This window comes from Rhipicephalus microplus, chromosome 3 (genome assembly GCF_043290135.1).
Source record: "Rhipicephalus microplus isolate Deutch F79 chromosome 3, USDA_Rmic, whole genome shotgun sequence".
NCBI classification, from domain to species: Eukaryota; Metazoa; Arthropoda; class Arachnida; order Ixodida; family Ixodidae; genus Rhipicephalus; species Rhipicephalus microplus.
This window is the reverse complement of record NC_134702.1, coordinates 177842732-177854324: the sequence shown is the minus strand read 5'-3', so window position 1 is coordinate 177854324 and position 11593 is coordinate 177842732. Positions and strand designations below refer to the sequence as shown.

Below are 11593 nucleotides of genomic sequence, written 5' to 3'. Positions count from 1 at the left end.
CGTGCTTGCACGATTGTGACGCCCTGTGTGCGTACTCTAAGGTTGTTGAGAAGTTCATCTTCCGGTGTTTCACGTTCCAGTCCGTGCACAACTCCCTTGAGAAACCCCTCGGGTGTAGAAATGTAGGTATTCACGAGATGTCTGGTGTTGTTAAGGTCAAGCGCCTTGATTTTCAAAATTTGCTCAGCGACGTACTCGTGCGGAGTACTTGCAATGATAATGTTGGATCTATTCCGGAGGCGCAGCAGGAATTTGTCACCTCTGCCTATTTCCGCGTCTCCACGAGCACGTGCGATCGCTCGTGCCACTTCATATGTTTTTAAGTCTCTCATTACGAGCCCTGGTTTGGGTCGTATAATAATTTTCATATCATTCTTGGGTAGAGGCGTCGCACGTGAGCGTCGGCGGCCTCTCATGGCACCCGACGCGTCGCGTCTACTCCCGTGCGCCCGCTCAGGCGTTCCGTAACTGCCCCCCGCGTTCCTCTCGCTGTCTTTGAAGCTGCTGTCTGCCACAGACGCTAAGTCATTAGTTGTTCTTTTCGTAATATTTGGTGAAGTTTGCTGAAAATCACCAACTTGCCTGGGATCTTCAATGGCCCGCGCTTGCTTCCTTAGTCTCTTACGTTCACGTAATAAAAGAGCAAGCTGCCACTGACCGTCTTTCGCCTCGTCGTCAGCTCCCTTTGAAGCCTCGTGGTGTTCGCTCGCGTCGCCGCTGGTTTACTCCACTTGTATCGCCTCGTCAGACGATGGGAAGCATTTGACGAAATCTTTTGCAGAGCCCAGTTCTGTTCTCAAATCTTGATCGTCCGTGTCCATGGCTTCCTTTGCCGTTACCTGGTCGTCGTCCGTTGGGTTATTGGCTGCTGCATTGACACGCCCAGGAGAGTTGCTGGTAGTCGATGCACTGCTCCCCGGTCCGCCACTAGTCCTAGCCTGGCGGCCGGGCATGCCAGGTCCTTGGTCACTTCAGAAGGGTAGAAATCGGTGTCGTTGTTCCGATAACTTGGTGTCAAAATGATCACGTCATACTTCCAGACTCACTCTGCGTTTGCTTTAAAGAAGCCACGAAGTTTAACGCAAAAACAGGCAAAATTTTGAGGAGCCGAGACGAACGCGTCCGATCCGCTCGACGCCACCAAGCGTCTCCCTACTTCGAGGTGATATTATAGAGTAGCAAAAGATCCTTGAGCACATTATTATGAGATAGGAACATGGGATAGTTTCATTCGGTAGTCGGGTAGGTGAAGCGGTGGAGGGATGGTTTTACCTAACTGTTTCATAAAGGATGAGGCAATGTGGAGGCCAAATTGTATTTATTTACTTGATTGGTTGCTACCAGTGTGGTGTCACAATACTATACACGTGAAAGCAAAAGATGTCATGGCCTCAGCATCTCCACTATTTTAACCTCTATGGCAGCCCATTTATTATGATGTACAAGAGCACACATTTTTTGTGTAGAGTTCCTAATGTGCCTCGTAGATGTGAATATGAAACAAAATCTGAAACTGGGGGTGCTAAAAATGTTTGGTGTTGGTATTTTAATTTCTGCCCAAATTTCGTGTCTACAATGGCAGTAATTGAACCCCACCTCTGCTGTGTCTATCGTCCTTGTACTGATGAAAACCATTTTTTTTCTTGAGTCAATAAATTTGCGAACGTAATACCGTATTTGCTCCTGTGTAAGGCGCAAAAAAATTACATATGCAGCAAAAAAAACACAAATGTTCGTTTGTAAAGCTTGCATCATGGCAGTAGTTTTCAGCTGTGCAAAAAAGGTAGCGTCTTGGTTAGAAAATTATCCACGAATGTTTGTAGAGGGGGCGGGTGATGAACGGACGGACGGATGGACGTACGGGCGGACGGATGGACGGATGGATGGATGAAAAAATGCATGGATGAATGGATGGATGGATGAATGAATGGATGGATGGATGGATGGATGGACGGATGGATGGATGAATGGAAGGATGGATGGATGGATGGATGGATGGATGGATGGATGGATGGATGGATGGATGGATGGATGGATGGATGGATGGATGGATGGATGGACGGACGGATGGATGGATGGACGGATGGATAGATGAACGGATGGATGGATGGATGAACGGTTGGATGGATGGATGGATGGATGGATGGATGGATGGATGGATGGATGGATGGATGGATGGACGGACGGATGGATGGATGGATGGATGGATGGATGGATGGATGGATGGATGGATGGATGGATGGATGGATGGATGGATGGATGGATGGATGGATGGATGGATGGATGGATGGATGGATAGATGGATGGATAAACTTTAATGTGGTCCATCGGGACGTGCTCTAACACGTTGCGGGCCACTCATACGAAGGAACAGAAAGACTAAGGCTCTCCGCTGTGTCGTGGGCCCGTTGGACTGCCCATAACCACTTTTCGAGTCCGGAGCCGTAAATAACGCAAGAAAAATAAAAATACGTCAATTTGAAAGACAGCTTTGCCGCTATGCAATTGCGTGAAGCGGAGAAGCATATCAAAAGTTTGAAGAGACCACTGTTAATCGGGCATTAACCGTATTTGTTTTCGGGAAGTTAAAATACTTTGAATAGTAAAATTCCGGGCGCATAGCAAACACTATTCGAAAATTATTTGAAGTGTTCAATATTCGCACACCCCCAATTAATATGTGTCTTGTCGAAGTAATATGTTTTGCTTTCTAAATGGGTACGGTTGATATATTAACAATACGCTAACAGTTACTATATAGATGTCGTTCTATACGATTTTAAGAAGTGAGAGAGTCAAAACATCATTGTTCCTTTTTTTTTCTCTCTCTCTTCACAGGAAGATGGCATACTATTGTGTGCCCAACTGCAAATAGAATGCGAAAAACAAAAGGCACCGGGTGTATCCTTTCATAAAATCCCTGTCGACTTTACACTGTGAAAACCAAGGCTCAGAGCAATCGACAGACATGGATAGACTCCAAATGTGAATTATGTGAAGGTCTGCAGCAAACATTTCAAAAACAAAGATTTCACAGTTGGCTAAAGGCGCTGTTTGAAGAAGGGCACAGTACCGACGATCATTACAGAGAGATCGCCAGAAGTTCTGCGTGTGTATGAAGCAGAAAAGGCACTTGAGCACATGCGACAGTCACAAGAGCAACCTGAAAAGACGAAGAAACAAAGAACTCAGCTAGTGAGACAGAGACGCCCATGGAACATGAAACGACCACCGAGTAAGAGTCATCAAGACCATCATTTACTGCGTCACTAGAGCCACTGTGTGTACCTCAGACGAAGACTGTCGATGATCACTCAGACAACGAGTCTCGTATGCCTGTTGAAGAGACGAAGCTCGACGAAGATGAGGCTTGCAGTTTGCAAGCGAGAGAGTGCGATGGCTAAGGAAAGAAAAGGAAATGAAAAGAAGAATCGGCAGACTCCAGAAAACTGTTGATAAGTATAGGGCAGAATTAGATAAGATCAAAGAAGACTGCAACTTTGCGGATATGTCTTACATAAGGCAGCAAGCCAAGCAGAAAGACACATGAGTTATATTTCTTTGGAATGAGATAATTAATTCCAGACGCAAAAAACCCTCATGGTCGGCAGACGTTGTGCGTCACTGCATTATACTGAGGCACCTGTTCAACAAAGCTTATGAACACGACAGAAAAAAAAGTACTGCTCAAGATGCCTAGGACAACAACCCTCCGAAATTTCATCGTAGGACAGAGTGGAGAAAGAGGCTTTTATTCCTTGATTAGGCTGCGCTCAAAAGCACAGAGCAAAACTCCAACCTCGCCTGCTTCAAGGCATTGCTTCTTCATCATGTATGAGCTGCGCATAAAACCAAAGTTGCAATACAAAAAGAACTCCCAAGCATTTCCCCGAGGGTGAACATGGTTAAGTGCGAATACACGGGGTGATGCTATGAGGGGTATTTATTAATTCGCACTATTATATTTATTAATTACACTAGGGTGCCTTTATGGTGTATTGGTTCCTGGGATTCCCAATTTGATCACACGGGGGAGTCACTGGCGAATGCCAACAGATTTTAACTTTACTACCCTTCAAGACCCGCTCTCGACGGGAGACTGAGAGAGAAGGCGGGCGCACGAGAGAGAGGGGTGCGCGCGCAGCTGCAGCGAGCGAGGAGAGTGGAGGAGCGAGCGAAGGGGGAGGGGGTATAAGGCGCGTTACTGACACCGATATCAGCGTCGCGTCCGTGGCTTATGGGGGGGGGCGCTGCAAGCGCGCGATGATGTAGGACGTGCTGCGCTTCGGCTCCGCTGATTTTCGGCTGGAACCACGGGCAACTTCACAGTACCCCGTCAAGACCAGCATCAATCGTTTCGGCTACTCACAGGCAACACGTGGATACCAGTGTCATCCAGGTGGGCCCGTTTTTGACAACTTTACGGCCGATCATCACCCGACCACGTTGGCGACGCCGTTAGGCCAAACGGCGACGCCAACGCCCGGCGGCGTGGGACCGGCTTTCCGAGGCAACATGGACGCTACTCTCATGCAGCGTGGATACGACCCGCATGCCATGACGTGGGAAACGATTACGATTTCCGAAACGCCAAACTCTGCTTCTTCACCGAGGTTTCGGAGCCAAGCTCTCAACGACGCGGTGGAACGCCGCTCGCAAGCCAACGCCAAGAAGGCGGCGTCCGCCGCTGTTTCGGCATCCGGCACGCCAGCTGACAAGACGCAGCCTCCCGCTTCGCGCGCTGTGGGACGCAAGGGCAAGTTTCTCACCAAATGGAAGCCTCGCCCGTTTCCGAAACCGAGTCCGGACGACTATGTAATAGTCGTAAAGCCACGAGAGTGCATCTCATTGCATGATGCTTTCTCAGAGAACTGGTACGGGACTGCGTTTAAGGCATACCTCGGGCCCAAGCGAGCTGAGACGCTGACAGTTATTCCATCGAGAGAGCAAAATTTGATCGTGATTTACACCCCGGACCCTGACACGGCGGACAAAATGATCGGGGACTTCGTGGTAAACATCGAGCACAGGCAGGTTCTGCTCAACGGGTACCTGCGACAAGATGGTAGCAATGTCTGCCACGGAGTTATTGTAGTCCGCAACACAGATACGACGGAGACGCTCCGAGAGAGCGTACGCTGGAGGTCAGGCACCATCGTCGAGGTGCGTAAATTTGGCACATCGAACAAGGCGCGTGTAACCTTCGCCGGCAAGGAGAAGCCACGCTTTGTTCACTACGACGCAATGCTGATCCCGGTCAAACCCTACTACCGGACGATCCCGGCCTGCGGCAAGTGCGGTGTCGTCGGTCATCGGATGGACACTTGTCCCAACCCACGACCGGATACGTGTGGCCTGTGTGGACAGCAGGTTCCGCTTGTGGAGGAGGGGGTGCGGGCCCCTCATGAATGTGTACCCGTATGTTCTGTGTGCGGTGGAGCACACGCCACAAACTCTCGAGCATGTACGGCCAAGTACCGTAATTCCAAGGTGGCCGCACAACAGGGCAGAAAGTCCAAAAGGGCGTCCAAGAAACGACGCAAAGATCAGACTCCCAGTGAGTCACCACGCCGGGAAGTCGCCAAGACTGACAAGCCCGCTTCCCCTACTGGAGGAACCGAAAAGCAGCCGACGGTGCAACCATGCGGCGAAGCCAGGCCATGGGCCAACGCCGTGAAAAACGGAAAGCAGGTGGGTGGTACGGGTAGAGCTGCCTCCTCATCCCTCCCTATCATCCCCTCTTCATCGCGTAACGCCGACCAAAATATTATTGCCAAACTTCAGGCACAAATCGAAGCGTTACAGAAAAGACTAGCGGAAGCCGAGGCCAAACAGACCCAACTAGTCTCCCCTCCTCCTCCCCCCGCAGTAGAGGTAATGGAGAGTGAGACCGGGGCGGGGGCGGCAGACGCGGTTGCCGCACTCGAGGCTCGTGTGAACACCCTTGAGGTCCGTATGGACAGCCGTATAACTGTCCTCGAAACCCAAATCTCAGCGGCTGTAAATGCCGCCATTGCTATAATGACAGAAACCATCCCTACCCTGATAGCCCAACAAGTTGCGCGTTTCACCAAACGAGCCGGCCCAATTAAGGACGTGTCTGGCCGGTACCCTAAAACGCTTCGACGACAGATCGAATTTGAGGATGATGACAGCTGCTCCGCCTCCGGAATTGAGGACACCCCTCTCCCCGCGAGTGCTGGCTCGGGAGCACCGCCACCGCAATCGCTCGTTAACTCCACTGACCATGGCGGGCACCCTTAGAATTCGGAAGTCCCCACGATCCAATACGGCCACTCCCATCCAAATCACCCAGTGGAATTGTCGGGGCTTAAAGGCTCACACTAAGCGCGCCAGCCTCCGGCTTTTCTTCGCAGCATTTCAAAACCTTCCTGCTGTGGTAGCCCTCCAGGAGCCAGGGAGTGCTGCCACACTCACAAACTATACTACGTTTCAGCAGGACCCTTTATCTTGCATCTGCGTGCACAAAAATTATACGGCCAACCTAGTTGATCTCGACCTTAAGCCAGCTTTCTCGTACGTGATGGTGACACTCCTTCCGCTGCGTAAACAGGACCCGCCACTGCACGTACTAAACATTTATTGCTCACCGAAACTAAGCAACATTACATTCACAGACCTTTTTAGCCGCGCTTTAAAGGCTGCGGGCAGGGACCCTCTGGTGATTGTGGGTGATTTCAATGCCCCCAGCACACTCTGGGGGTATGCACGTGAAGAGAAACGTGGACGTAAATTGGCGGAACTTATGTCCACGCTGGGCCTAACTCTTCACACCGACCCTGCCTACCCAACTCGCGTGGGTAACTCCGTGACCCGGGACACATGTCCGGACCTTACCCTCACAAAAAACATTCAGTATGCGGATTGGGTCAACACTGAAGAGACCCTCGGCAGCGACCACTGCATACTCAACACCACCATTCGCACCTACCCTTTGGCAAGACCCTACGGAGAGGCAAAATTACCCGATTACACGAAGTTTCGGCAAATATACGCCAATTCGACACCCATTGAGGAGCAAGGATACCATGCTTGGTCCCAGCAACTGGTTTCCTCATTACGCTCCACAGAAACACAAATTAAACTCTCCGAGGCGACTCCGGTGGTGGATAACCATCTTCTTCACCTCTGGGAGGCCCGGCGCAGCCTCGTCCGCCGATGGCGCCGGCAAAAACACAACCGAAAGCTCAAAATTCGCATCGCTGAGCTCACCCAGCGAGCAGCAGAGTACGCGGCCCAGCTCGCTGACTCTAACTGGGTGGACCGTTGCAACACGGCCGCTCGACAAATGTCCAGCCGGAGTACCTGGCGCCTCTTCCGCGCCTTGATTGATCCGACCCAAACTCGAACAGAGACACAAAAGCATCTGCAACGAGCATTTCACAGCTTCGACGGAGACACAGCCAAATTGGCATGTAAACTCCGAGACCAATATCTATGCACTCAGCAGGACTCCCAAGGGCCGGCGTACTCGTATGCAGGTACCGAGAACGCGGAGCTGGATCAACTGTTCCAGTTACACGACCTGAAGGCAGCCCTAGCAAAAATGAGGCGAGGAACGGCGCCAGGAAGGGATAAAATTACCGTGAAATTACTTGCCAATCTTCCTGACTCGGCCTACACCATGCTCCTTGCCTACATCAATTCCATTTGGATCGGGAAAACAAGCCTACCAATTGAGTGGAAGACCGCCCTGGTCACCTTCATACCCAAAGCGGGCAAAGCCATTAACGCGGACAACCTCCGCCCCATCTCCCTTACTTCTTGTGTGGGAAAATTAATGGAGACGATGGTGCGCGACAGGTTGTCCGCGTTCCTGGAGAGCAAAAATGCATTTGCAGACACCATGTTCGGGTTCCGCCCACACCGGTCCGCGCAAGATGTCTTGCTTCAGCTCGACCATGAGATCCTCGATCCAGTCGAGTATCCCCTGAATGACAAAGTTGTGCTCGCTTTGGATCTGAAGGGGGCCTTTGATAACGTGACCCACGAAATTATTCTAACACATCTATCACAGGTGGATTGCGGCCAAAACACTTTCAACTATATTAAACAATTCCTCACTGACCAACAATCATACATTCGGATTCAGGACATTGAACACGGCCCTTACCGATTAGGCACGAGAGGGACTCCGCAGGGAGCGGTCCTCTCGCCCCTCCTATTCAATGTGGCAATGATGAGACTCCCCGCTCAGCTGGCAAAAGTCGAAGGCATACAGCATGCGCTGTACGCCGACGACATCACCATATGGGCGTCACACGGCTCGGCAGGAGACATGGAGGCAAGCCTGCAGCAAGCGGCGGACATCGTGGATGACTATGCCCGTCGCTGCGGCCTTCAGTGCTCCCCGTCCAAATCGGAATTCGTGCACATACGCCCCTCACCAAAGTGCACCGCAAAGATCGACCTCTCCCTTCACAGCGGACCAATACCCGAACGCGATGAGATTAGAGTACTGGGGCTTTTTATACACAAAAATCGCAGAGCAGACACAACATTGGCCAAATTGCGTAAGGTGGGGGACCAGGTGGGCCGGATGGTCCGCCGGGTTTCCAACAAGCGCGGGGGGTTACGATGCAAAGATGCCTTGCAGCTGGCGCATGCATTCGTAACCAGCCGAGTCCTGTACTCGGCTCCATACCTCCACCTACGCAAATCCGACGAGAATGCACTCGAAGTCATTCTCCGCAAAATCTACAAGCGCGCCCTCGACCTTCCTGTCAGCACCTCTAACCAGCGCCTTTTGGGCTTGGGAATGGTGAACACCTTCAAGGAGCTGAGAGAGGCGCACTTGACAAACCAATATACTAGACTCTCTAAAACACCGTCGGGTCGCCGCCTCCTTGCCCGGCTACACATCAATCATTCAATACACACGGAAGAGCGCGTACGGATTCCAGAAGTTTGGCGATACTCCTTGCACGTGCGCCCTCTTCCGGCTAACATGACCCGAGACGACTACAGTGGCCGTCGCCTCGCGCGGGCGGAAGCCTTGGCTCGACACTACGGCCACAAATTCGGAGTATTCTACGTGGACGCCTCTGGCCCGCACCACGGTGGTTGGTACACGGCTGCGGTCGTCCACCAAAACACCGTTGTAAACGGACTCACATTCCGTGCACATAACATTACGCACGCGGAGGAGATCGCCATCGCACTAGCCGCCGCAGATCAGGACTCGAGGGTCATCATCACCGACTCAAGGGGTGCCTGTCGCAATATTGAACAGGGATACATTCCGTACCGTGCTTACAAAATTTTGCAGAACAGCAGCTACCTAGGTGCCCCCGCGCACCGAACGATTATATGGGCTCCGGCTCACACGGGCCTCGATGGTAATGAGACGGCCGATGCCGCCGCCCGCGCGCTCACTCTCCGGGCACCATCCTCGTCCCCTACCGATCCGGAACTCGAACCCAATCCCGCCTACACCTTTAAGGAAGTCACACAATTTTACCAATCCGGCCATAACATCTATCCGAAACCCTGTAAGGGCCTCACGAAGGCGGAGGAGCGAATCCTCCTTCGCCTTTATACTAAAACTCTATTGTGCCCGGCAATCATGAAACACTTTGACCCCGCTTGCACGGGGAAGTGCCCGCATTGTGAGGAAAATTCCTCTGACATTTTCCACATGGTGTGGGCATGCCAAAAAACCCCAAACCTTACCCCACTACCCAACCCTTCGCGGGAGGACTGGGAGGCAGCCCTGCTCGGCTGCTCTGACCTGACGGCCCAACGGGCCCTGGTCGAGCGTGCCCGGGCCGCGGCCAACGCCAATGGGCTCCCGTAAGAGGGAGCTCACCTAGTGTTTGTACGGGGCGGCCCTTTAAGGACCGTTCCCACCCTCCCTGTAAATAACATCTGTGAATAAATGTTTTTCATCATCATCATCCGTGGCTTATTCGGTAGAGCGTCGCGCTGCGGCCCGCCAAGTCCTCTTTCTTTTAAAGATAGAGAGAAGACTGCGGACGCCACCGATGGCGGTGGATGGTTTGGGGTCGCTTATAAAGTGTATTCACACTTAAAACGGCAAGATTGTTTCGTGGGCCATGTTGACGCAAGCACGGAAGACCCGGTGAATGAGCCCGTGTTGGCAAATTCGCTGTTGTGCTTCGTCATAAATAGCCTGTCAACATCGTAGAGGATTGCTGTGTCGTATTTTTTTTACACAGCCCCTCAATGGTACTCAACTGGCACAAGTGCCCCGAACAGTTATCAAGAACGTGGAGGAATCAGGATTCAAGGTCGACAGAGTCGTGGCCGACAACCACGAGACAAATGTTAGCGCCATGAAAGAACTGTGTGGAGGATTTCTAACCTACAGAATCAAACGCCTGATTGAGCTTGAGAGATTGTTATTTTTGAGTTTCGACTGCTGCCACGTGCTGAAAAACATGTGGTCTCAATTTTTAGAAAGAGAAATAGGCCGAAACGGAGAAATCTCTTCCCGTTATCTGAAAAAAAGCTGCGGCCTGCAGGAAAATGTCATTGTTAAACCTGTAGGAAAACTAACTAGGAAGCACGTCTATCCAAACATATTGAAAAAATGCCTCTAGGGCGTGCATTGGAAATTTTGTCTCCCAGTGTAACGGCGTTCTTAGAGTTTTTGAGAGAGCAATTAGGGCACAGCTGCAACGCTGCCTTCGCGTCAGCAGGACCTGCGATCGTTTTCATGCGAAACATTTACCGCTGTTTTCTGCTGCATGACACGAGACAAACCTCACAGTACATTCATCAGTACAACCCTAGCTGATGTGAGGCATGACGAATACTCCGAGCATAGTCGCCTCGAATGGCTCGAATTACCTTTTCCTATGTGTATGAAAGAAACAAATAACAGGTAACCTTCCACGCAAAAATTTTTCTACTGCAGAAACGTATGAAGCGCTTCTCCTAACAACGTACTCCACAGTAGGTAAATTTCATGCAGCATTTGTTTTCGAAAAATGAATTTTGCTTTGTGCTCACCAGGAAGTTTATTAGTGACCCTATGGAATCTCTGTTTGGTACGTTGAAAAGAGCACTGGGATCGAATGACTCCCTGGACGTGCGGTCTGCAATGCCAGGCCTCGAGAAGCTGCTGAAAACAGGAATCGCAGCCGTGCCTGAAGGCAGCAACGTCCTACACGAGAAAGAGTCCGGACCAAGCAATGCACTCTCTGCTGTAACCCGAAAACCCAGGAATCCATCTGAGCTTCCACGAGGCGCCACTGACGTTCTCAAGCGTTTCAAAGTGTAAACTGTGCCAGCCATCTTGCCAACCCTGCAAGTTACGGCTAGCGTATATATGGGCGGTTACATCACGCGTGTTGTAAAGGAACACATCGATTGTGATTACGGCTGTAAAGTTCCCAGTGGCCTGCCGCTGCAACAGTTCACCAGGCAAAAGGGACGAGGTGGACTTCTGTACCCATCCGACGAACTTCTCTACGTCCTTGAGACTCTAAGAATGCTTGCTTGCCGTGCACTGACGGAGAGGCCTAATCTCCAAAAGCCCCTGACATCCTTGCTAAACGTAGCTGTGCCATCGCTAGTAGATTCAGCCCTTCTAAATGTGCAATGGGCG

General features: G+C 51.2%; 1 protein-coding gene across 1 annotated transcript; it reads left to right on the top strand.

The window, feature by feature from the left end:
- Positions 1–4246: 4246 nt before the first annotated feature.
- Positions 4247–11266, top strand: LOC142802660 (uncharacterized). The gene is made up of 3 exons (XM_075887638.1): positions 4247–5691; positions 10200–10327; positions 10999–11266. Exons 1-3 carry the CDS (start codon positions 4516–4518, stop codon positions 11264–11266), a joined length of 1572 nt encoding a protein of 523 aa, XP_075743753.1. The 5' UTR covers positions 4247–4515.
- Positions 11267–11593: the final 327 nt, after the last annotated feature.